Raw genomic sequence first — 25,000 nt, forward strand, 5'->3', positions numbered from 1 at the left:
CGCGCTTCACGCCCGGCTGATTTTTTGATTTATTGTAGAGATGAGGTCTCGCTGCCCAGGCGGGTCTCGAACCCGCGGGCTCAGGCAATCCACTCACCTCAGCTTCCCAAAGGCGCGGGATTACAGGCTGAGCCACCGAGCCCGGCTTGTCTTTCAGGTTTTTAACTTGGGTGAGCTAGTGGGCAGTGCTGCCAACAACTGGTTCAGAAAAGGAAGAAAAAGGAGGAGTCAGTTTAAAGGGAAAGAACACCGTCTGCCTTGGATATTGAATATCTAAGCGGAGATGTCCAGTAGGCAGCTGTCTATGCAGGATTAGCGAACTTTTAGGGAACTTTTTTTTTTTTTTGAGTGGAGTCTCTGTTGTTCAGGCTGAAGTACAGTGGGACACTCACGGCCACCCCAGCGTCTTACCCAAGTTGCCTGGGCTGGTCTCGAACCTGCGGGCTCAGGCAATCCACTCGTGGCAGCCTCCCCAAAGTGCTGGGATTATAGGCTGAGCTACCGAGTTTGGCCAGGGAACATGTCTGACCTGAAGAATGGATGTGAAAGCAATCCACATAATGGTGAAGGCTGAAATGCCTAGAATGGGCAGGATCGCCATGGAGAGTACAAGAGTGGCAGTGAGCTAAGGATCAACATTTCAGGGGCAGGGAGAGAGGCCTGAGAAAGGGACAGAGAAGAGAAGGATAAAGGATCAGAGAGAGAGAGAGGAGAATACAGTCATGGACCTTAGAGAGTCATTTCAAGAAGGATGAACTGATCTACCGTAGCAAACATAGTAGAAAGGCACAGTGAAATTAGGATGAGAAACACCCATTCCGAGATGCAATTATTCACAGGAAGCCTTATTGTGAGACTTTTGAAATCTTTTAGAAAGAGAAGGTAACAGTAGGTTGAAGAGTGAAGTGATGCATACAAAGGTAGTAAAACTATAGGCCGCGTGCTGTTCCTCACACTTGTAATCCCAGAACTTTGGGAGGCTGAAGTGGGAGGATTGCTTGAGCTCAGGAATTTGAGATCAGCCTGGGCAACATAGGAAGACCTTGTCACTACAAAAAATGAAAAAAATCAGCCAAGCATGGTGGTATATGCTTGTAGTTTCAGCTACCAGGGAGGCTGAGGTGGGAGGATTGCTGTAGCCCAGGAGTTTGTGGCTGTGGTGAGCCATGATTGTGCCACTGCACTCTAGTCTGGGCAAAAGAGTAAGACAACAACTCAAACAAACAAACAAACACAAACAAACAAACAACTACAAAGAAACCATTACTCATAAAATATAGGATAATGGTTACTTCCAGTGGGGAGAAAACAGCACACAGAGGGTTTTATCATAGTTATAGTTTTCTTTTTCTGAGTAGGAGTCTCATTCTATTGCCCAGGCTAGAGTGCAGTGGCATGATCATGGCTACCACAGCCTCGACCTGCTCAGGTGATGCTTCCACTTTAGCCTTTCAAGTAGTTGTAACCACAGGTACATGCCACCACACCCAAATAATTTTTTGATTTATTGTAGAGATGAGGTCTCACTAAGTTGCTCAGGCTGGTCTTGAACCCCTGGACTCAGGAAATCCTCTCACCTCGGCCTCCCAAAGTGTTGGGATTATAGGCATGAGCCATCATACCTGGCCGTTACAGTTTTCTATTACTTTAACATAGTGGTAGTTACTTGGGTATGTGTTACATAATTTATTAATAAGTACACATGTTTTCAGTACTTTACACTGTGAATATTACAATTTGCAACAAAAAATTAAAAAAAAAGAGGGAATAGTTAAATATATTGAAGACATGAAGGGGCAGAATAAGATGAGGCAGGTTGAAGAGTGAAGTGATACATACAAAAGTAGTAAAACCTAGGTTGAACATTTGGTGGAGTTTGTTTTCAGAATGGGAAAGATGCAAGCATGGGAGAAAGTGGAGATGGTGAAGTTGAAAAGGGAGAAGAGAAAGGAGATGATGGAGACGGCAAAAACCCTAGGGAGGCAGTGGCTTGAAACAGGAGGGGAAAATTCTTATCTGTGCCCTGCCCACCCTTTTTGGAGACTGGAAGAAAAGAGGCAAGGTTGGGCATAAACAAAGGTCAGCTTTTTTCTTATTTTTTTTAATAAAGAGTGCTAGTCTGATTTTAAAATTAAAACTAATTTTGTTGCTTAATGCTGCAAACAGGTGGTTTGTGAGAGGTTTATTTCCTTAACATAGGAAAATAATAAATAGGTTATAAAAATCTTCCTCAAACAATTTTACTTTTGGCACCTATTACCTAAAGTAAAAAAAACTGGAGGGAAACAATAATCTGAGTAACGTTTTCAACTGAAAATGATCAGGAATGCTACAAGAGAACTTACCACCTCAGCTATTATCAATTGGGTCACAATAGAAAACACAACTAACAAATGTCTTACATTCTCCAATTAAAATGTGACTCATAAATTAAGACTAATAAGCCACTAAATAGACTTTTAACAGGTATGTACATAAGATATGTATCACTCACTACAGTGAGTCACAAATTTCTTCAGATATTAGATCACCAGGAAGACAAAAGTTATTAAGCAGAAATGATTTTTCCACCTGAAAAGTTAGCTATATTATTTGATGTGACATAAAATTGCAATCACAAGCGTATGTGGTTTAAGGGAAAGAAATAAAACCAAAAGAGATGGTGTCATGGATGTGATGGCAGAACAGATAATGTTTCAAGGAAGAAACTGTTAAAAACTACTGATGAGTTACATAAGATGAAGACTACAAAATCCACTGGACTTAGCTATCAGGAAGTTGCTAGCCAGTGGAATCTCTTGTGAGCAGGTTTTCTTTTTTTTTTTTTTTTTTTTTTTTAGGTAGATGCATAAGCTAGATTCTAATGGGTTTATCACAAGAAGATAGATGGCTTTTTCAAGAAACTAAGCTGTATATGGAAGGGAAAGGAATAAGAAGAGCAAAAAACAAGTCCAAGGTTGCCTCCATTAGTGATGTATACCAGAGTGCTGGGCAACATGGCATGAGTATATGCATGCATCCTCTGGTTACTTTTTTAAAAAAATAGAGTGCCTAAAACATGCCAGACCTTGTTCTAAGATCAGGTAACTGAGACATGAGTAAAATTAAAAAATTATTGCTCAAATCTCTAATGGTGGAAGATAAACTAACAGAACAAGACACACATACACGATATTGATGATAAACAGTATGTAAAACATTAAAATAAAGTTATGTGAATAGGAGTCACTGGTAGTGACTCAGACTGAGTTTTCTAGGAACCTTCAACAGAGATGGTCCTTTCTTATAACAAGAAAAACCAGGTATGTGACATTTGGGGAAACATCATTCTTCTTAGCATAAGGCATAGGGAACAGGTAGCACAAAGTCCTAAGGGAGGAACAAGCTTACCATATTTGAGGATTTGAAAAAATATCCCTGTAATCCTGTGCCTTTGGGAGGCTGAGCTGAGTGGATTGCCTGAGCCCGCGGGTTCGAGACCCACCTGGGCAGGTGAGACCTCATCTCTACAATAAATCAAAAAATTAGCAGGGCGTGGTAGCGCGCGCCTGTAATTCCGGCTTCTTGGAAGGCTGAGGGGAAGGATCACTGGAGCCCAGCAGGTCGAGGCTGTGGTGGCCAGGAGCGGCCACTGCACTCCAGTCTGGGCGACAGAGTGAGACTCCAACTCAAAAAAAAAAAAAAGGAAAAATATCTGTAGACTTGCAATAGTAGGTGAAAGAAGAGTGAGAGACGAGGAGGTTCTAGAGGATGAGGGACCAGATCACTTATGGCTTTATAAACAGGGTGAAGAAAGCTGGATTTATTTTAAGTAGGATGCGAAGACAGTGAAGGATTTGAAGCCAATGGTAGGTGTGAATAACTAGTTGGTTACCATTAGCAGGAACTGAACTGATAATACAAATAATAATCTACTACCGATATATATAACTTTCAGAAAAGTTATCTATGTTCACCAATTTTTCTGTTTATGTTTGTGCAAATATAAAACATAATTTATCTTTGAGGCAAGACTTTTAGATTCATTAATGGGAAGGGAAGTATGCTGTTTATTTCACTGGAATAAGAGATTTCACTGACTTGCATACCATGCAGAAGAACAAGAGGATCCATCATTATGATGAAGAGAGGTGAGAACCAAGTTAACAGGGATATCCAATCCCTTGCCTTGATTGGTACATACACAAGCAGGGGCTTCCTCACAGGAAGGTCCACCTGTACCCTCATGGCACTTCTGACTTCTCCTTAGGAGTACAGACACACTATTAAACAGCTCTCTAGAGGTCCATTCCCATTACCTCCTCTCAGAGTCAAGGCCATCTGTATTTAATACTGCCTCTTGTTTCCACCCATCTCCTGTGCTCCTGATCTACCTGTTCTTACTCTATTTCTTACTTTTTTTTTATAGCACCTATTACCTTCTAGTGTACTAAATAGGTTATTATGTTTATTATCTGCTACCCCATTGGTAGAATGTAAGCTGCATGAGGGCAGGCATCTTTGTTAAGTCTACTACACATCTCTATGCTAAAAGCTACCATACCATAGGGCCAAATCTGGCCTACTGCCTGGTTTTTATAGTCTACAAAGTAAGAGTGGGTTTTACATTTTTAAAATGGCTAAAATAATAATAAAGGGTATTTTGTAACAGCATGAAACTTATGTGAAATTCAAATTTCAGTGTCTGTAAATAAAGTTTTATTGGGTCACAGGCACGTGCCTCCGTTTGTGGATTATCTATGGCTGATTTCTTGCTACAAGGGCAGAGTTATGACAGAGACCATATGGCCCGCCAAGCTAAATATTTACTACCTGGCTGTTTACTACCTACTCTCTTTACAGGGTTTGCAGACCTCTGACCAAGACATAGGAAGTGCTCAATAATTAAATAGGTGGTGAATGAGCAGATGTTAAAGACTTCAAAATATTAGACAGTGGAAATAAGTTAATGCAACCAATAAAGGTGTGTAAAGTAGATACACACACTGAAAATTTCTGCTACTGATTGAGCATATGAAGCAAAAGTTTTATGGAGTTTCTCAGAATTTAGTTATTTTATCGCCCAAGTTTGTGGAAATAACACGTAGTTCTAATGTATTTACCCCTTAGTAGGAACTATTCATTCAAAAAAGTTATTGAGTTCCTACCTTGTACAACACATTGGAATAGATACGGTGAGGAATACTGAGATAAATGAGAAGTCTTAAATAGATGAAAGAGTAAATATGGTAAAGATCTTAAGAGATGAAAGCACTAGGTAGCATACTTTTTTCTGAGATGCTGTTAGGGCAAGGTCTGAAAGAACAAATCCTGCTTGCTGCTATAGAATGAATCCTAAATGTGTTACTTTTTCTTTAGTTTTTAAAGAAATGTTTTCTAATCAAAAACATACATGTGACACACAATTCAAAAGATATTAAAAGGTATAGTGAAAAGTCTGCCTCCTACTTCTGTTCTCAGGCACGCGACTCCCTTCCTCAGAGGCAACTGCTGTTACCAGTTTCTTGAGTACTACTACAGGGGCTAGTTTAGGTATATACAAGTGCACAGATACATGTGTGTACTGTGTATGTATATGCAGGCACACACATGTTATACCAAGATATCTATTGGGCCTATTCAAAGACAAAGCATGGGAGAAAGGTATTTCAAGGATGGAACAAACAAGGGAAAACTGACTAAATCTTCTAAAGGCCCAGATGATCTAATAAAATCCAGTCATCCATTGTATTTTGGGATTACGTTTTAATCCAGGATTCACTATTTACTAGGTATGTGACTTCTGTCAAGATAAAGCCTTTCTTTCATTTTATTCACTGTAAAATGGGATAAGAATAGTTACAGTGCTACCTCATAACACTGTTGTAGGCATACATGAAATACACTCATCACATAATGTATCAGTAAAATCTGACTGGTGACCACCTACTTCTTGGAACTTTTCTCAATTAGCATGCCCGACAACACACTGTCCTGGTTTTCTTCCACTTCACAGGCTGTTTCTCTACCAGTTCCCTGTGCTGGTTCCAACTATCTCTCTGCTCTCTTCACACTGGAGTGCCCCAGGGCTCAGTTCTTAGGCTGCTTTTCTTCTCTTTCTAATCCCATCTAATCTTATAGTTTTACATTAATCTTTACCCTGGCTGCTCTAAAATTTCTATCTTCAGCCTTGATCTCGCTCAACTCTAGACTCCTGTATCTCTACTAGAGTGTCTAACAGACACATCAAATTTAGCAAGTTCAGGTCAAATCCTGCTCTGCTCCCACCTCCAGTATGCTCCTCCCAATAGCTTTCCAATCTTATTATCAGCAACTCCAACTTTCCAGTTGCTTAGGTCAATAGTCAACAACCTTGACTTGCCTCTCGCATATATCTCACATCTAAACCATAAGCAAAGCTTGTTGGCAGTGCAAAATACATCTACTTCCTTCCATATCTCACTACGTCCTGGTCTGACTCCTCTCCTCTCATCTGGATGACAAGAGTCTCCTAACTGGTCCCTCTGCTTCTCTCCCTGTCCTCTGCAGCCTATTCCCAACACACAGTGATTCTTACAGTACATAAATCAGAACATATCACTCCTTGGCTCAAAACCCTCTAACAGTTTCTCATCTCACTCAAAGATCTGACAATGGCCTACAATTTTCCTCCCACACTTCTCTGACCTCATCGTCTACTATGTTCCCTCAGAGCAAGACTGTCATGCTAGCCTTTTCATTGTTCTCTGAATGCCCCAGACAAACTTCCATCTCAGAGCTTTGTACCAGCGATTCCATTTGCCTGGAGCACTCTTCTCCTTGGTGTAACACGGCACAGTCTTGGCTTAGATGTTACCTTCTCAGTAAGGCCTTCCTGACCACCCTATTTAAAATGGCCAACTTCTTTCAAGTGGTACTCCTTATCCTGTTTCACTGCCCATTTGAAAACAAAACAAGGCCAGGCACAGTGGCTCACGCCTATAATCCCAGCACTTTGGGAGGTTGAGGTGAGAGGACTGCAAAAGAAAACAAAACAAAATGGCGCTTATTTATTTATTTTTCAGTTGGGGGGTCTCACTCTGTTGCCCAGGCTGGAGTGCAATGGCATGCTCGCGGCTACTGCAGCCTCCACCTGCTGGGCTCAGGTGATCCTTCTGCCTCAGTCTTCCAAGTATCTGGAACTACAGGCGTATTGTAAAGTACATGGCCCACAGTAAGCATCATACCTGGCTAATTTTTTGAGGTCTCACCAAGTTGCTCCGGCAATCCTCTCACCTCAGCCTCAAAAAGTGCTGGGATTTTAGGCGTGAGCTACCGCACCCGGCCTATAATATTTTACTTGTTTATCTATCTACCTTGATATGCCCAACTCCCACCGACAAGGCAAGGAGAAAGTAAGTTCTGTGAGGGCAAGGATTTTTTTGTTTTTGTTCACTGCTGTACCCTCCAACTCCCAGAACATGGTCTGGCATATATAGGGGTTCAGTAATTTTATTTTATTTTTTTGAGTCACAGTCTCACTCTGTTGCCCATGCTGGGAGTACAATGATACAATCACGGCTCACCACAGCCTTGACCTACTGCCTCAGGCTCCTGAGTAGCTGGGACTACAGATGCACACAACCACACCCAGCTAATTTTTTTTTTGAGAGATGAGGTCTCACTATGTTGCCTACGCTGGTCTCGAACTGCTGGACTCGGATGATCCTCCCTCCTCTGCCTCCCCAAGGGCTGGGATTACAGGCATAAGCCACTGTGCCTGGCTGGGGTTTAGTAAATATCAATGAATGAATAATGAAATAGTGCATATGGTAAAACACATGGCCCACAGTAAGCATACAATACATTTTGGTTATTGCTAATAATAATTTGGATAATGTGGCAAACTATTAATTTTTATGTCACTAAGGGAAAATATATAAAATCATACTTTGAGATATTAAAAAGTTTGAATAAATTAATACAGCTTCTTTAGTGTCTTCCTACTCCACAGAGAGTGTGTGGTATATACTCTGGCAAAATCGGGAAGGAATTACTACTGCAAACAGAATTAGAACTCAGTCTTATATTAGCAGGGATGAAGAGATTCTTCTTAATCAAGATTTTGAAAGCATGTTTCATGTTGACACTTCTTATTTTATTTTGAAAGTAACCTCAAATTTAGCCCCATTGTTCATTTATGCCCCTGGATGAAGTGTAAACATTTGGATGTTCATTCATCTGAATAATGTCACTAGTTAAAAACTTCCATTATTACTAATAAAAATAGCAACAGTATTTATATGATGGTATGAAATTCCAAACTGTTTCACAATAATTAATTAGTAAATGACATGACAAACGCTATCTACATACTCTCATTTTAATAAACTATCATGTACCAGGACTTAATAGGAATGAAATCAGCCTAGATCTTACCTAATTAGAGAACATTTCTGTATTAGAATACAGTACTGAAAACTCAATAATGGTTTCCAGTGGACAAGTTTTCACACTATGATCTAACAAAAATCTTTAAGCTATTTAAAGTGTTAGAAATATAAATTTGTGACTCAATACTTCTGCCTTGGAGCATGTCTTTATTTTTAATTAACAGTAAAGGTCCAATTTAAAGCAGAATGTGTCAACTGATTAGCTCTAAGTTCAGGGTTCTGTCATACGTGCCTGTACTGCTGACAAAAAGTTAAATGCAAGGGAATGATTATAGTTTTTAAAGAACTTTTTTAAGTCAAAAAATTTTTCTAAAGACTTTGACCCAATGAGTACCAAGTGAACTACTTATAAAAGCAGGTCTTTTTTTTTTTTTTATTTTTTGGTTACAGACATTTAAATAATCTATATTTGTAGGGTGATATCTTGGAGATTACTTTACTATCAATATATAGAAGTAATAACCTGGTAGATAGCATTACCTATGAAAGGTCCATCCCATCTGCTATTCTTGCTGAAAGCTTTTCATGCACCAGTAAACTCAGTAAATATCAGAAGATAAAGCATAAGCCTACCACGCCACGGATTTACTCCTAATGTCTCCTCAAAGTGCAGCCCGATGCAACGATTACAAATGATTTTCTTCTAATGTCATTTTACATAACCCTTTTTTCTGCATGAGTAGTTAGTGCGGAATGAATGAATGAATGCCATTAAAACAGTTAATCATTATCTGGGACACTGGCCTTACTCCCTTCACTACTAGGAATCTCCATGACAAAGGCCAAGAGATCAAAATGCTAGAGCTGCCTCAGTGTCCTATTTCTAACAGTAATTTTTAATGCAAATGAACCTGCTGGGCATCTCCCTCTGTGACCTTGAGTTGCCCTTATCTAAACTGACTTTGATCCAATGAGGGCTTGCATCTAGCTGAATTACTATATAGAATATGTAATCAATTTCACTAATTAAAGGGTATTTTCTACTCTTGTGAACACAAAATAGATTTATGTTTATAATCACGCATATGCTTAGAGACTAGACTATATGTTTTATTTATTAATCAAATTTGTTATATGGCTATACATTAAAAAAGCAAATAATTTATATAAAAGCAAATATATTTAATACTTGAGGTAAATGTATTCACAATCAAATGCAGCTCAATATAACGATGAGAAAAGTAAAGCTTAGCTCCGATCTTTCTGAAGAAGTCAAATGTGCACACACACCTCTAAAACACATGATTTTCATTTTTTGAAAACCTTATGTTTTCAAAATATTTCCAAATAAATCAACCTTTCAATAAGTTAATTAATAGCACTACCTTTTCCCCAACATTCATACAGTTTAAGATCCTAGCCCACATAGTCAAATAGGATTTCTCAAGAAAATGTTACTTATTCAAACCAAAAGTTTGCTATCATATTCAAAGTCTATTAGTTGAGGTGACCTATAGCACCAATCTGACATTTGAGCAGAACAAAAGTTTAAATTTAAAATATACTTTTTTCCTGCTTAAAGATATTCCTTTTTACTGGCTACTCTAGAGATCAGATACAGTTTTCTAAATATTGTATTTAGTTTTATAAAGAGTAGGCAGGGAAAGATCGGATGGCTCTGAAGAATGGATGCTAAAAATACAAATGCCAACAGAATTGTAATCAGTACATATCCGAGGCAGGTAAAAACATCTGGGGCCTAACAAGATCCAAGGAAGAAATTTAAAAGTTGGGCAAACCTTTTTATGGTGAAGTGAACCAAAGCTGAGTCTGTGAGACAGCAAAAAATGATGATTCTGTATTATGAAAAGTTCAAAAGCTGATTCCCCTTCCTCTCTTTAAGGTGTTTTTTCTGAGGTGAATTCTCACACATAGGACTTGAACTCTAGGTCTTTTGTTACCATGGTTTTGAACAAAATCTTTCATTTGTATACTTTCTGGCAAATATTCACAGTATTACTTCCCTTTGAGAAATACTAGGATAATTTTCTCCAAACTAAAGACAGAATTATTTTAAAGCAATGCTTCCTTTATGTAGGTTTTTAAGCTTTTATTTTTTTCTTAGTTAAAGAGAATTCATTTATAGTCTAATGGACATTGCTATCAAATTCCCGCACATCTTAAAAATGGCATTAAAAGCACCATATATAATAATATACATATAATATTTTAATGTGTTAAAAACTATGTCATGTACCCAACAGACTCCCAATCCATTGGGTAATTCCTTAATTAGGCAGATTTTTGAAACATGTATTATGTACACAACAGACCGGAACGTCTCCTTTGGAGCATTTTCTAGTCTATCGGGTGATTACATCATTAAGCCACACATGCTACGTAGGAAAAATCCTTATGAAAATTCATGAAAAAAATGTACAGCACATCATTAGCATGCAGCAGACGTGTATGCTTTTGATATTTTCTGTTAAAAAAAAAAAAGGAAAACTACATGAAGTAATTAGTCCAGGTCATGAAAACATGAGAACGGTACCAGACACTGGTGAAAATGAAAACTGTTAAAAAACTGCATCTCTCATGGTTTACCTGACAGTAATCTGCTTTATTGGAAAATGGAATTCTTAAACAGTGTTCAGTTGAAGTACAGCACAATAAAGTGTGTTGCTTTATTGATTTGAAATATCCTATATATATGTAACTTCCTTCCTACCTCTCTTTTGGATACACTTAAGTTTTATAAACCAATGGGTTGAAAGGTTGCCAATGACCAGTGATAAAACCATTAATTTATCCAAAGCCATGTACAACTGTTTGTTTATATGCTTACGTCTTCATTTTATGTAATAACGAGTACAAGGGATTTCATAATTGTATCTTTTTCAGTTAAGTCAAAACTACATTAAAGCAAAGTGAATCGACATAAAATGTTGGTATAACTTTCAACAGTGAAAGGGTCATATCCACAACATTAACCACTAGGCAAAATCTAAAAGACAATATATTTGAAGACTAAAATAAAAGCGCAAGTTTTATAAAAAACAAGTCATTAAGCTTAATAATTTATGATCTTTCTTTCTGTAAACGAGACACTTCCCCAGTTTAAAAAAAAATTCAACAACAAAAAAGAAAACCTCGGTAAACAGAGAACAATGAACATATGCAAGACAGTAAGGATCAGAGTAATTCACTTCTTGAATGCTCCAAATCTTCATGGCTTAAAAAGCATCCCAATTTTCTCTAAAGGTAGTAGCATTTATTCACTGGGCCATAGCTAATTTTACATGGAATGCAAAAATGTTAGTTTAAGTTTAATTTACCACCCTATTTAAATATTTCCAATGTAACTCTCAAACTGCAGAGCTATCCCTCCGTCTATTTTAATTTTAAAGTAAGTTAGCAAGGGCTTCCTTCTTAATCCCCAGAGACTACCTACATAGTGACACAAACGCACAAATTTATGACAGCAACATAAATGCTCTTCTGAAGTAATGTGCAACATTAAGTGAAAATCGTTTCCTGGAAAGATATTATAGGTATCTATATTTTATTTGCCATCTTAAACATATCTGGGTCTTTATGGCCTTATTTTAAAAATGTATTTCCTTTTTATATTTCCTGGTGCAAATGGACTGCATAAATAAGCAATGTGCTATGAGGCTTCAGACCAGCCGATAAAACCTTTCAATTTTCATGCCAGCTTCTTCTTTTGTAATTCAAATCCGCCTGGAAACTGGCAGCTCTGAAAACTGAAACAAGCACTGCCACAAATACCTTGTAATGCTATCGACCTTGTCTGCCCATGCAGTGAGAAAGGGGGATGCGTATGTGTCTGCAGCCATCCAGATAACACAACTCATTTTTTTTGGGGGGGGGGGTTGGGTGGGGTGGGGATAACAGAAGCCAGCCCCAGACTGTGCACCAAAAGCAGTCATTACCAGGCAGGCTGGAGAATAAGTCTCTTCAAAATACACAGTGCATTTAAAAACCATATATGAGGCTGAGCCACTGCTGTCATTACCAATTTTAATTTAGCTCCTTCAGTTTGCCAGCCAGATAAACTCTTTAGTGCTGTTTTTTAATCTATTTGCCACATTTTATGTTTAAGATTATAGTAATATGGCCAGGAGAAGGAATCACTTTTAGGGGAAATAAAGAAATAGATCCGCTTATCAGCACCCATCAGAAAGTTCATTAATCAGCCAGGCTTTGTGCCCTCTAAATTGAAAGGTTAAATAATCCTCTCAGGAATATTTCTCGGCCCCTCCGCCAATTGTCCGGAGAGGAGCTGCCATTCATAGCATGCGGGATCGGTGACAGGGTATCTTACCACTGTTTGGACCCCAAACAATGATGGACAAATGGCCTGGTTTACAAAGAAACCATTTAGTACATGGATGGAGAAGGACCACAAGCTCTGACACAGGGTGGAGGGATGAGGAGGGCGTGGAGACAGGATGTAGGGGGAAGGAACAGAAAAGAACACATAAATGTGTGAATCCACGGACACTTTATCTTAATGTTTATTAGGGTAGACTGTAAAAAATAGAAACTACATTAATATACATTTGCCAACCATATAAATTGCTTAACGTATTCAAATCTGCTTCCATATTTTGCATACAATTGTATATGAACCTCAAGGAAAAATTACAGAATAGAACCAGAGCTGTATTATATTTATTAGCTAATACACAGGAGACCCAAATAAACCCCAAGATTTTCATTTATACCATAACTCTACATGACTTACAACACATGCCACCCCCCCACACCCTCTGCCATCTCAGCCCTGTTTAGTCTACTGTAATATTCTTAGCCATCATTCACAAAGGCAGGGAATTCCACAGCTGCTGTTTAAAGGGGGAAGTAAGCTTTTATAGTATGTTCCATCTTAGCCCCAGCTTGTCTTAAAACAAAGGAACAAACATGGAATAGGAATGCTTTTTGAAAGAATACAAATCACATGCACTGAGAAAGTGCTTGAGTTTGAAGTGCTGGACTTATATGTTTCATATAAGTCCAGTTTCATGCTGGACTTATATGAGAATATGGTTGGGAGACTGTAGAACTAACCAGGCTCTTATACTACTATATTCTGCTATGAAATCAGGCTGGTTTCTGGCATCAGTCATGTGAAGGCAAGAAGTAGTTTTACCTAAAGAGCAAAAAACTGACATGTTATTTGGTTTCATTCCTTATCTTATTAACAAAAGCCCTTTATCCTAGCAAGAAGTATTATGATTGGGGTGTATGTACATATATGTGTGTGTGAATTATTTGATTCCATATTATTCTCATTATTTATACTGGAAGCAAATATTTATATAATTTCATTTCCTCAGAAAAGATAGCTATATTCAAATGGCACTGAAGTTATCACTTAAGAATTATGTGTTACTGTTATACATATTTTCAGAATGATAATATAGTATCTTTATAGAATACATATTTTATATAGTAATTTTTATAAGGAGAGGAAGTAGCCTAAATATTTTTGTGACTTAATCTCAGATGTCTTTACAATGACTTTTAGGCAAATCAAATAAAGAAAATAACAAGCTTGCTATACTTAATTAAAAGTTACTCATCAACATGAGTAATTTTTCCAGAAATAGAATAAAACACATATAAATAATTAGAAAATGAAGAGTGAGGTAAATAATTTTGTTAACAAAAGACATTGCTTTAATTTCAATGAAGTTAAGGAGGAAACATTGTTAGGAGACAGTTATGGGCAGAAGACATTAAGTCGGAGTTTGGACATTAGTCCAGAGGCCACCTGTAACTGTACAGGCGTGAGATGCCTATGTGTTTGCTGCAGTACAGCTCACATAGTGTTTAACATGTTCTATGGGCCAGGTATTGTGTGAACTACTTTACATTTATCTCATTGCTTACTTACTTATAAAAATCCTGTAGGACATTATCCCCATTTGTCAGATGAAGAAACTGAAGGTCTTAGAAGTTAAATATTTTAACTATGCTTATACATCTAGTACGTGAAAGAGTCAGACTCTGAACCGAAATCTAATCCCAAAGTTGGCATTCTTTTCCTTATATTACGATAAAAAACACTCTTTGGTAATTTCCATAGAAACATGCTTGCCTGGCCCAACTTTATAGCATATTTTTCTAAGGACTTCAGTAAAACAAATGTGGTACAACTGGAAACAAAGGAAATGTGAGAGATCCAAGAAAGACAAAATTGAGATTTTATTGTGTAAACAAAGTTAAGACATACCCAAGACTTGGTTCTCCTAACGGAAATGTGGGTAATTCACAAATAAACATAAAGGAATGCATTTATGTAAAATGAACATATTACAAAATTGTAAAGATGATATTAAACCCAGTAGATTCAGTTCTATTTAATTTTTGATAAAAATAAATAAAAATAATCTGGTAGCTTTATTACAAACTGATCTGTACATGTGAATTCCTTTTTAAAAAGCTAATACAGATTGCAGAACACTCACTTTGAGTAACTGTTGCTTTGTTATCTGTGTATTGGTGTATCAACTAAGATAAAGGTCTAACATAATCCCGAAGCTACTATTATTATTTTTTTCTTGGGTTGGAGTCTCACTGTCACGCAGGCTGGAGTGCAGTGGCACGCTCATGGCCACTGCAGCCTCAACCTGCAGGGTTCAGGTGATCCTTCTGCCTCAGCCTTCCAAGTAGCTGGAACTATAGGCACACGCCACCACGCCCAGCTAATTTTTTGATTTACTGTAGAGATGAGGTCTTGCCAAGTTGCCCAGGCTAGTCTCGAACCCATGGGCTCAGGCAATCCTCTCATTTTGGCTTCGCAACGTGCTGGGATTGTAGGCGTGAGCCACCACGCACGGCCCATCCTGAAGATATTAAAAAAAATTTTGGGGGGGTTAAATGCCCTCTAAAGGTGTAGAATTTTTCTTCATATAGTACCTATGGTATTTTGTAAAAAAGAATTGTTGGTCTTGAAGGACCATTGTGCCAACCTCAGAAAAGCTGGTATAAAATACAAAGGTCCAAAATCACATGTAATTTCAATGACTTTCTGTTAAGTGAAGATAAAATGACCAATATGCTTTAAGTCTAAGATCTGATTGATTTTAACAATAATTCAGAACTTTTAATAATAATTCATTAACTGAAGAGACCGTGTTTTTGAAACTTTAACCTTAAATATAAAGTTTATTACTGCAGTTTATATCATAACAGAAAAATATACCAGTTCACAGAGACTGTTCAGTTAACAAGACAGGGGGTCTTTTTAGGAGTCTTCCTGAAGATTATCAAATGATTGACACTAACACTTCAAGGTTATGATTGATTATGATTTAATTCTTAAATAGCTAAGACCTATTAGGAATTACTGTAATCTACCATGTCATGCATATGCATAACTACTAAGATGAATATTTAATACAAATACTGCTGACCTAGCATATTTTATCTATATTTATTGTTGCACTAAAATGTCCAGAAAAGAGTATGAAAAGCTCAATCATCTGGAATACTTTTTAAAAATATTGAACTTATTTATTTAATATTTTAATTTTATTCATTCATTCATTCATTTATTTATTGAGTCAGAGTCTCACTCTGTTGCCCAGGCTGGAGCATAGTGGTACGCTCACGGTCACTGCAGCTTTGACCTGCTGGGCTCAAGTGATCCTTCTCCCTCAGTCTCCCAAGTAGCTGGAACCACAGGCATGTGCCACCATGGCCAGCTGATTTTTTTATTTATTGTAGAGACGAGATCTCGCTATGTTGCTCAGGTTGGTCTTGAATCCCTGAGCTCAGGTAATCCTTTTGCCTTTGCCTATTAAAATGCTGGGATTACAGGCGTGAGCCACCATACCTGGCTACTTATTTTAATTTTATGGATGTGGGGTACATGCCAGGTGCTGTGGCTCATAACTATAATCCCAGCACTTTGGGAGGTGGAGGTGAGAGGATTGTCTGAGCCCATGGTTTCAAGACCAGTTTGGGCAACATGGTGAGAGCTCATTTCCACAACAAATCAAAAAATTAGCTGGGCGTGGTGGCGTGTGACTGTAGTTCCAGCTACTTGGAAGGCTGAGGTAGAAGGATCACTCAAGCCCAGCAGGTCAAGGCTGCAGTGGTCATGAGCGCCTCTGCACTTCAGACCAGATGATAGATGTAATACTTTTAAGAAATGACTTGAGGCCAAACATAGTGGCTTATACCTGTAATCCCAGCACTTTAGGAGGCTGAAAGTGGGAGGATTGCTTGTGGTCAGGAATTCGAGACCAGCCTGGGCAACACAGTGAGACCCTGTCTCAACCAAAAAGATAAAAAAATTTAGGCAGGCATGGTGGCATGCGACTGTAGTCTCAGCTACTTGGGAGGCTGAGGCAGGAGGATCACCTAAGCCCAGGAGATGGAGCTGTGATGAGCTGATTGAGCCACTGCACAATCGCCTGGGCAACGAAGACAGACTATGATCCCCTCGCCCCAAAAGACTGAATCAATTCTTCAAAGTACATATGAGAAATAATCACACTCCAGTCAATATGCTTTAGTTATTCTACATAGTACTTCTATGTTCTTTATGTATGGGCAACATGACCAAGAACAGGCATCATTTAATATTTTAGATTTTAAAACTATATTTCATTACTCAGTCATATATTGTGCAACAGCAAACTACATGAATTTTTGAAATTTTGTTATAATAGGGTTGCTCTCTCCAAGTGCAAAGTTGCAAGTTAAAAAAAGACGTTTTCCAAGCTGGGCTCGGTGGCTCAGCCTGTAATCCCGCGCCTTTGGGAGGCTGAGGTGAGTGGATTGCCTGAGCCTGCAGATTCAAGACCCACCTGGACAACTTGGTGAGACCTCATCTCTACAATAAACAAAAAATGAGCTGGGCATGGTAGCGTGCGCCTGTATTTCCAGCTACTGGGAAGGCTGAGGAGGAAAAATTGCCAGAGTCCAGCAGGTCGAGGCTGCGGTGGCCGGGAGCGGCCACTGCACTCCAGTCTGGGCGACAGAGTAAGACTCCAACTCAAAAAAAAAAGTCGTTTTCCTTGAGATTATATGAACAACGTATGTCTTTTTAAGAAGGAAGATTGTTAAAGTGTGTTATGCACCTCAAAATAAGAAACATTTAGAAATGGAATTTAATTACCACAACATTAAATTATCAAGAAGAAATCACCCTAACAGTGACTAACTCTAATTTCTTTGTAAATAAAGGTGAATATACCTGGGGAAAGAGAAAAGGGTCATATGCGAAGTCAGTGTAATTTCCCACCTTTCTGTCATCCTCAGTACAGTCGTTAATAGTTAAAAAATAAATTACCACAAGTATTTCCTTAAATTTTTAAATCAGAAGTATAACTAGAAGTCCATATGGTAAATATGGAAGTCTTAAATGTACTGGTCTTTGCCCTCAGGCACAAAGGGGCAGATAAAAAAGCAAAATGACTTTTTCTGTCAAATGAAGAAAAGAGGTTACTGCTCATAGTAGAACTTCAGATTCAATTAATTTATTATTGAGCAACATGCAATATCTAAAAAAATGAACAAAAAGCATAATGACTGGTGATTGGGTCAGTAAAATATTTAGAAGAAATGGCTCGAGCTGGTAAAAACATAGCTGCTTCTACACCAAAACATTTATAATAAATCTTTTCTAAATTATGTGAATGCTTCATACTTTTCATTGCTTCATTATCTGAAACACTTAAATGTACATTAGGATTATTATCATAAAGCACTTGATATTATTTAAATATATTAACACATAAAAAAACATGCAAAATATGCCATATTGATTTCCCATTTAAACCAAATTAATGTTTGCATAAAATACTGAAAATCAAGTTGAGAATTATCTCTGAAATGGTGGACACCTCAGTATTTCTTTGAAAAGAAGGAAATAAAAGGTTCTCCTGTGCCCCAATAAATATAAATAACATATCCAAATCTAAATCATCTTATTTTAACACCATTCAAAAATAAATATGTGTACACACAATTTCTAAATGTCTGAGGAAACATTACGAGAGGAAAAATAACATATGCATTTATAATTTACAACATTAACTTTTTCCCTCTTTCCTTTACAGGAGCTTTAGAAAATTGCTTTTTGATGATTTGGCAAATTGTATTTATTTTTAAATGAATCTCATTTATTGAGATTGATAATTCCAGGTTTCATTTGCTTTGAAATTGCATTTTCCAATTGCTTCCAATGATAAGTTCTGGAAAAATGTGGTCCAACATGCCAGTGAAATAAAGACTTAAAAAAAAAAATCAGTTGACATACTCTGTAAATGTAGTAATTATCTTTTATACTAAATTCAAAGTATGGTAAGATTGAAGTAAAAATTACAAGCATAATTTTAACACTAAATTCTTTAAGAACAAGACAAATTTTTAAATAAATATAAAACTACTTACATAAATTTTCTGTTTGAAAAATCATTACTAATTTTGGTCACTGGCCAACTGTTCTATCTCTGTTATCAGAGATGAAGTATTACAAGTCACCAATACTTATTCAAAAAATTCTAGTTATTCAGACACCAAGTAACTTGAGAGATAAAGCAGTCTGCTTTATTTTGTAAGACTATAATGGAAAGATGGCCCTGAAGCACTTACAGGAGTTATGTACCTTCTGAGTTATCAGAGCACAGTTACATCTACCTCAGTAGTGTTTTAGTATTAAGGACATTTTAAATAAAAACTAATAGAAACACTTGGTCAATCAAAACACTGAAATAGCAATACCAGACATAAAGGAAAAAAAAAACAAAACAATTTATACAGACGTTTTTCTGGTTCTTGAGAAAGTTGGCAAAGTGAATCGAACTACCAACATAAGAGTTTCCAAAATGAAAGTATTAGCATACAATAACCTATATCCAGGCCTCAAACAGTGGTACAAAAATTGTTTTCAATAACTCCAAAATAGGGAACAAGGCCCTGCTCTATTTTGGAGTTATTTAGCATTTTATAAGATAATATTTAACCAGTTCTGTTTTCTTGAACACAAACATACACACGCGTGCACGCATACAGAAAAAAAAGAAATTGATATCGACTGTGTGAATGGAGTTTTGTTTATGCAAAGACCTCTCAGAAAGATATTTATGAATTCCAACATATATCCAATTAGGAAAGAGAGGTTGTTTTTTTTTTTCCTATGAAAAGAAAAGATTCTGGCTAGAAGCTGAATTTTTGAAACTCTATTTCTCATTTTAAGTTATTTTTTAAAAATCCCATTTTAGCATTAGTTAGGAAATTTTCTACCCTATGTTATGTCACAATTCCAGAATATTTTTGCTAGCTATAGCCTCATAACCAAAATCCATTTTCTAATTCTTTTCTTCTAGATTGTAAAACATAGTTCTAAAATTAAATTAAACTCTGTTGGCGTTTAGGGGTACACACTCTGTGGTATGGCACAGAATGCTTTAAAGAATAATATTCTCATTAAGTGTAAAACTCTCATTTGATACTGTTAAAATACATTTCTAAATTGATGCTACCATGTAAGAAAAGAAAACTGAATGGCAAAATGAAATGGAATATTGTTAGTTATGTTCTGTAAGATATATTCTGCCTTTCAACTGGCTCAAGTAAGATTATTATTGATTACTAGTAAACTTTGGCCAAAAGCTTTTCCTAGGCCAGAAAGGAAAGCAAGGACAATTATTCCTCTACTTTTTCCCTTTTCCCTGACAACAAATATTTTATTTTTTCAAGTGTGAATCCTAGGCACTCCAAACGTTATATATAAAGAAACATTTAAAGCTTAATTCTTCTAAGAGAGTTACCTTGGCTTCCTGTTTAAATCTTTAGTTAAAATAAAAGGTAGTAAGAGTTGTAATACAACTTAACAATGCACACAAAGAAATCCAAGTGCAAAATTAAACATAAAAGATGCATTGTCCTTTTAGGTTCTTAATACCTACAGTCCCCAAATAGCAAACTACTGGTTACTTTTTTTTTTTTTAAGTAAGTAGATTAAAAACAAGATTAACAAAATATCCAATGCATGTCAAGTTATAGCCTCTACTAGTTAAAAATTCTGTTGGTTGTAAAACTCTGTTGGTGGCCATATTGGCTAGGATTTTTAATATAAATGAGACTAGAAATGACAGGGGATGGGGGAAGGGACTTTTCTTCTTGAATGGTTAAAGAGGGAAAATTTTATCTAGAATGAGTTATTTGAAAGATGAAGCCAGGCTTTATTAAAATCAGAAAATACAGCAGAAATTAAAACACAAGACTAGTGACATATAGTTAAGTATTTTTAAAACTTCTAAAAACATTTTTGAAATATTTAAAATATTAACTGAGAAAATTGTGTAATAACTAAATAAAAGCATTATTTTTTTCTTGTAGGAGTCTACACTGGTAATTTAAAGACACGAAATTATATGACATAATTTTATAGTCATTAAAATATATAAAGTTGGCATAGTCATATAGTTGTTATAATATGCACATGCGTATATTATTTTAGAGTTTTATTAGCATGTATGCTTTAGAATGATGGGCTTATTTGATTAATGTAGTGGACTCTAGTCAAGTTTGGTTAAAAGCCATTCTATTTATAAAATATGTTGTTAAAGAGATTTCATTTTATTTTTCATGAAATTGCTGAAAATAGCAAACACTTCTCTTCTAGAACTTTCTATTTACTTCCAAATGTATTTTAAGGAATTTTTTATTTGGAACATTCCACAAGTCCATCTATATCAATCGACTATACCACTTTTCTTATGTGTTGAGAAACACTACTCTGTTTAATGTATACTTTCTTTTTTTTTTTTTTAAAAGGAAAGTGATTTCTGGATAAGCCTTGATTTGTAGTTGTTAAAATTTAAGTTGCTCTGTAAATGGCCTTCTAGTCTTACTGGTTGGGAAGCAGATAAAAGCAACTGAAAAGCTCTTAAATATAAAAATTTCCAAACTGGATACTAATTACTTTCCCCCAAAAAAACACAGTTTTGAGTAGTAGGAAAGAGATTTTTTTGGTTAAAAAATGAAATTAATCAACGCTTAAATGTATTAAGTTCCAGAGTTATAAGCAGACTGGTTTAAATGAATAACAGTAACAATTCTAATCCAGGCTTCTCTACTTGGTCATCATTGCGCTGACTGATGCCACATTCATGTGTGAGGGCTACTATGAGTCAATAGATGGCAGTCCATCGCTTAGTAAAAGAGCTGAAGATGACTAAAATCACCATGCATCTTGTTCTTATTCAAGAGTGAATATTGCTTAATTGCATACATTTGGATATTGCCCCCATATATTGATACAATAATTATTTAATTTTAGATGAACTGACATGTATGCACACATATTTGTAAGCACACTCATTTCATATTTACTCTTCTGTGGTAAACTTATTATTAATTTAAACATGAAAAGTATAGGTTGTGATGGTTATTCAGTATTACTTTTCAAAGCCAGATAGGATTCCAGATTAGGACAAAGTTTTCAAACTGAATTTGTTATATCTATAGACAGAATATATTGTAATTCTCTGAAAATAAACTTCATTTTGTTTTCATTTACTTTTTCCTGACAATTCTTTTTACAATTTATGTTTCCTTCTGAAAAGCTAAAACAAACCTTCAAATATGTCTATTGCTAAACTGAAACCAATTTTTACCCTTCAACAATAGTTATATAAAATAAAGTAGGTGCAAATAACCAAAAGAACAGCTTTGAAACAGTATTTCCCATACTTCAAGACAGTAATTCTTTAAATTAGGAGAAAGCTAAAAGAAATGCAATGCCAAATCTATTACGATAGTACGTTATACAGTTACAAAGAGTAGGTCTGTGATCTGAAAAAGTATAATACAGATATTATTAGATTCTATTTAAGTTTAGGTAATAAAGATTTTACCATATTATGTTAGGATAAGAATGTGCTATTAGGCACAAACCTAATATTATCAGATGAGTTATATCTGGCATATACATATATAACATAAATGGATGTGTATTTTTTTTTTGGTATAACTTTTAATATTTCAACAAACCCAAATCCGGGATTTGAGGGATAGTGGAGAAATTTCAGCTTTCTACTGAAAGTCTTTCAATAAATTAAATAGTAAAACAAAGTGTGAAAACAAACCACCTGACATTATTCCTGGCTTCTTGGGCCTGTGATAGACAGACTGGAAGTTTGAGTCCATTTGTTGGTTTACTTTCTATTTCTATTACAGGAGAGTCATAAGAAGAAAGACATGTTTCACAAAAGCTTTGCCCTTTCTATTTACAATACCTGTCTTTCTATAAAGAAAACTTTTTAACATGCTAAGGAACAACCTTTAACAATCATTTAATTGTTAAAGGTTGTTCCTTAGCATGTTAAAAGTTTAACAATTAATTAATATATTATACTACGTAACTGTACAATTGAAAGAATAATAATCTCCTGCTCAGTACAACATACTACATTAAAAGAAGTGACTAGTAGGGCTATGGAGAATTACTGAAATTATAGAAGCTGATTATTAAAAGTAAACTAACTTCATAATATTAAGCCAATTAGATTCTATCGCAAACTACATTTTGTTTCTTAGCCTAAAATCACAATAAAAGGAAACCAAAGAATGAAGTAACTTGAATGGTGTTAAGCAGATATTTACACATTTTGAATAAGTCAAGAAGGGCTTAAGGACATGATAGTTGAATTGTTCTATATAAAAGATACACTAAGCTTTTTCTAGCTTCACTTAAAAATATCTGTAAATATTTCAGTAAAGGCAGAAACATGATAATGGAAAAGATTGTGGACTGTATGCTTGTGGACTGTGTATAATACAACATTTAAAATCCACTAGATTATTATTCTTTTTTGTGGCTCTTGGCATACTTTCCCCCTTAATATAATGAATATAGTCTAGGAAGACTGAGAGATGCCATGATATAATCACTAAATGATGTGAGTCATGAAAAACAATCAAAATCTTTTAAGAACGGGAAGATAAAGGATAGGGTAGTGGGCAGGGGAAAGGAGAAAAAGTATATTATTGCTTTCTCAGTACAAAAACTCTTCAGATGTTTATTATCTTCCAGCAGAAGATGCTTGTCTATATTTTATGGTCAGCAGTTCAGAGAAGGGTAAATAGACTAGGTCTTGGGGAAAATAAAAAAGGTGTTTCTACTCACCGTTAGGTGATACTGCCTCCAGATTTCTGTGCAAGCCTGGAAAATAAAAATATTGATCAGCTGGGAGCATGAAACAAGGTACTTTACAGCCTGTTGGTTTTGGCATAACCCAGCATCCACCGGTGTCGGTCACAGGAAAATAAGAAGCTTAACAGAAAGGGTCTGCATTTCAGCTTCAAAAACCTGGCTAGACAGTTTAATTGAATTTTACACTGGTTTAACACACTCCCTGCCATTGTCAGAAAGCCAGTAACAAAGTTTTCTCTCTCTTTTTTCTTTTCAGGTTAGAAGTTTTGGGCACTAAGATGTGATAAAGAGTCATAACTCAGTTAAACTGATAAATGAACATCAGTGGTCAAAAATCAATATGATTCACCAAGTACACCTTTTAAAAGAATATTCTGAACTTTGCTAGTGTGATAGAAAACAATTTAATAGCAACTGCTTTAAAAACATCTTACTGTGGCTCTATATTTATGATATGTGTTGTCATCTTTTACCTCATCACTTGGTGCTAACTTTCAATATTGTACAAAAGAAAATTAAAACCAAGAATAACAACAAAAACAACCACAAGAAACTAAAGTCCATGCCTTCTTCCTTAAATGTTGAATCTTTCCATATCCACATTTGTAGAGAAATAACTTTAAAAAACCAATAAAACCTCAATAATTCTGTAAAATATGGACTTACTGAGACTAGAATACGTTAACAACAAAAGAAACAAATAAGCAAATACACATAACAGAAGCAATGTAAAAATCAGTGATTAGGAGATATTTTCTCATAAAAATGCACACAAGTCTTCTTATGCCTAAACTATGATCTTGTTCAGAAGACACTTTTTCTAGCCAAGATGTTTATGCATAGTTGATCAGTTTACCACCTTCTAAGGAAAATCACTGTTGACAACATAAAGTATGTTTTTTGTAACTATATCAATAATTTTAATAAATTAAAACATCAAGCTAAGTAAATGGTAATTCTTAAAATGAATGTGAATTTATAGCTTTTGTTTACAGATGCATGCCTAAAATTAGGGTAAGTTAAGACTTTTGGAAACCTTTACAGTTTTTGACATATACTTTGAAACAACTCTTGATTTGTTATTCTCTTTTCATTTATTTTTCATAGTGGTGGTAAAACTAACACAGATAATTCATACAATCTGAAAGTATCATGGATATGGTAAATAATTCAAGAAACAATGCCAAAATCTCTACTGATCATACCATAAGTGATTAGATTTAAAAAAGTATATATGTTCCAATATGCTGAAAAATGTTATCCTTTATGCTTTTTAAGCTTAACTATCCTATGTAATTTCCTATAGAGAGTTGTGTAAATTAGACTGTTTAGCGGTTAGGTTTCCAGTTTTAATGTCATATTCACGGAAACTAAAGTGCCTGACTGAAAAAAGCGACATATCCAATGATTTCTGGATAAACAACACTGTTGAAAATAAAACTATTTT

The 25,000-nt window shown here is 35.8% G+C and overlaps 1 protein-coding gene across 3 annotated transcripts in view; it reads right to left on the minus strand.

Annotated features, from left to right (window-relative positions):
• The window catches only part of ZCCHC7 (zinc finger CCHC-type containing 7), a 248,793-nt gene that overhangs the window by 10,309 nt on the left and 213,484 nt on the right, over positions 1-25,000 (minus strand). For all 3 annotated transcript variants that reach the window (XM_021707050.1, XM_021707051.1, XM_008074151.2), the window contains one exon: positions 23,527-23,562. In XM_021707050.1, coding sequence (XP_021562725.1) covers positions 23,527-23,562 — 36 coding nt within the window. The remainder of the gene's footprint in view (positions 1-23,526; positions 23,563-25,000) is intronic.

Source organism: Carlito syrichta, unplaced genomic scaffold, assembly GCF_000164805.1.
Source record: "Carlito syrichta isolate Samal-C Ts95f unplaced genomic scaffold, Tarsius_syrichta-2.0.1 Scaffold316346, whole genome shotgun sequence".
Lineage (NCBI taxonomy): Eukaryota > Metazoa > Chordata > Mammalia > Primates > Tarsiidae > Carlito > Carlito syrichta.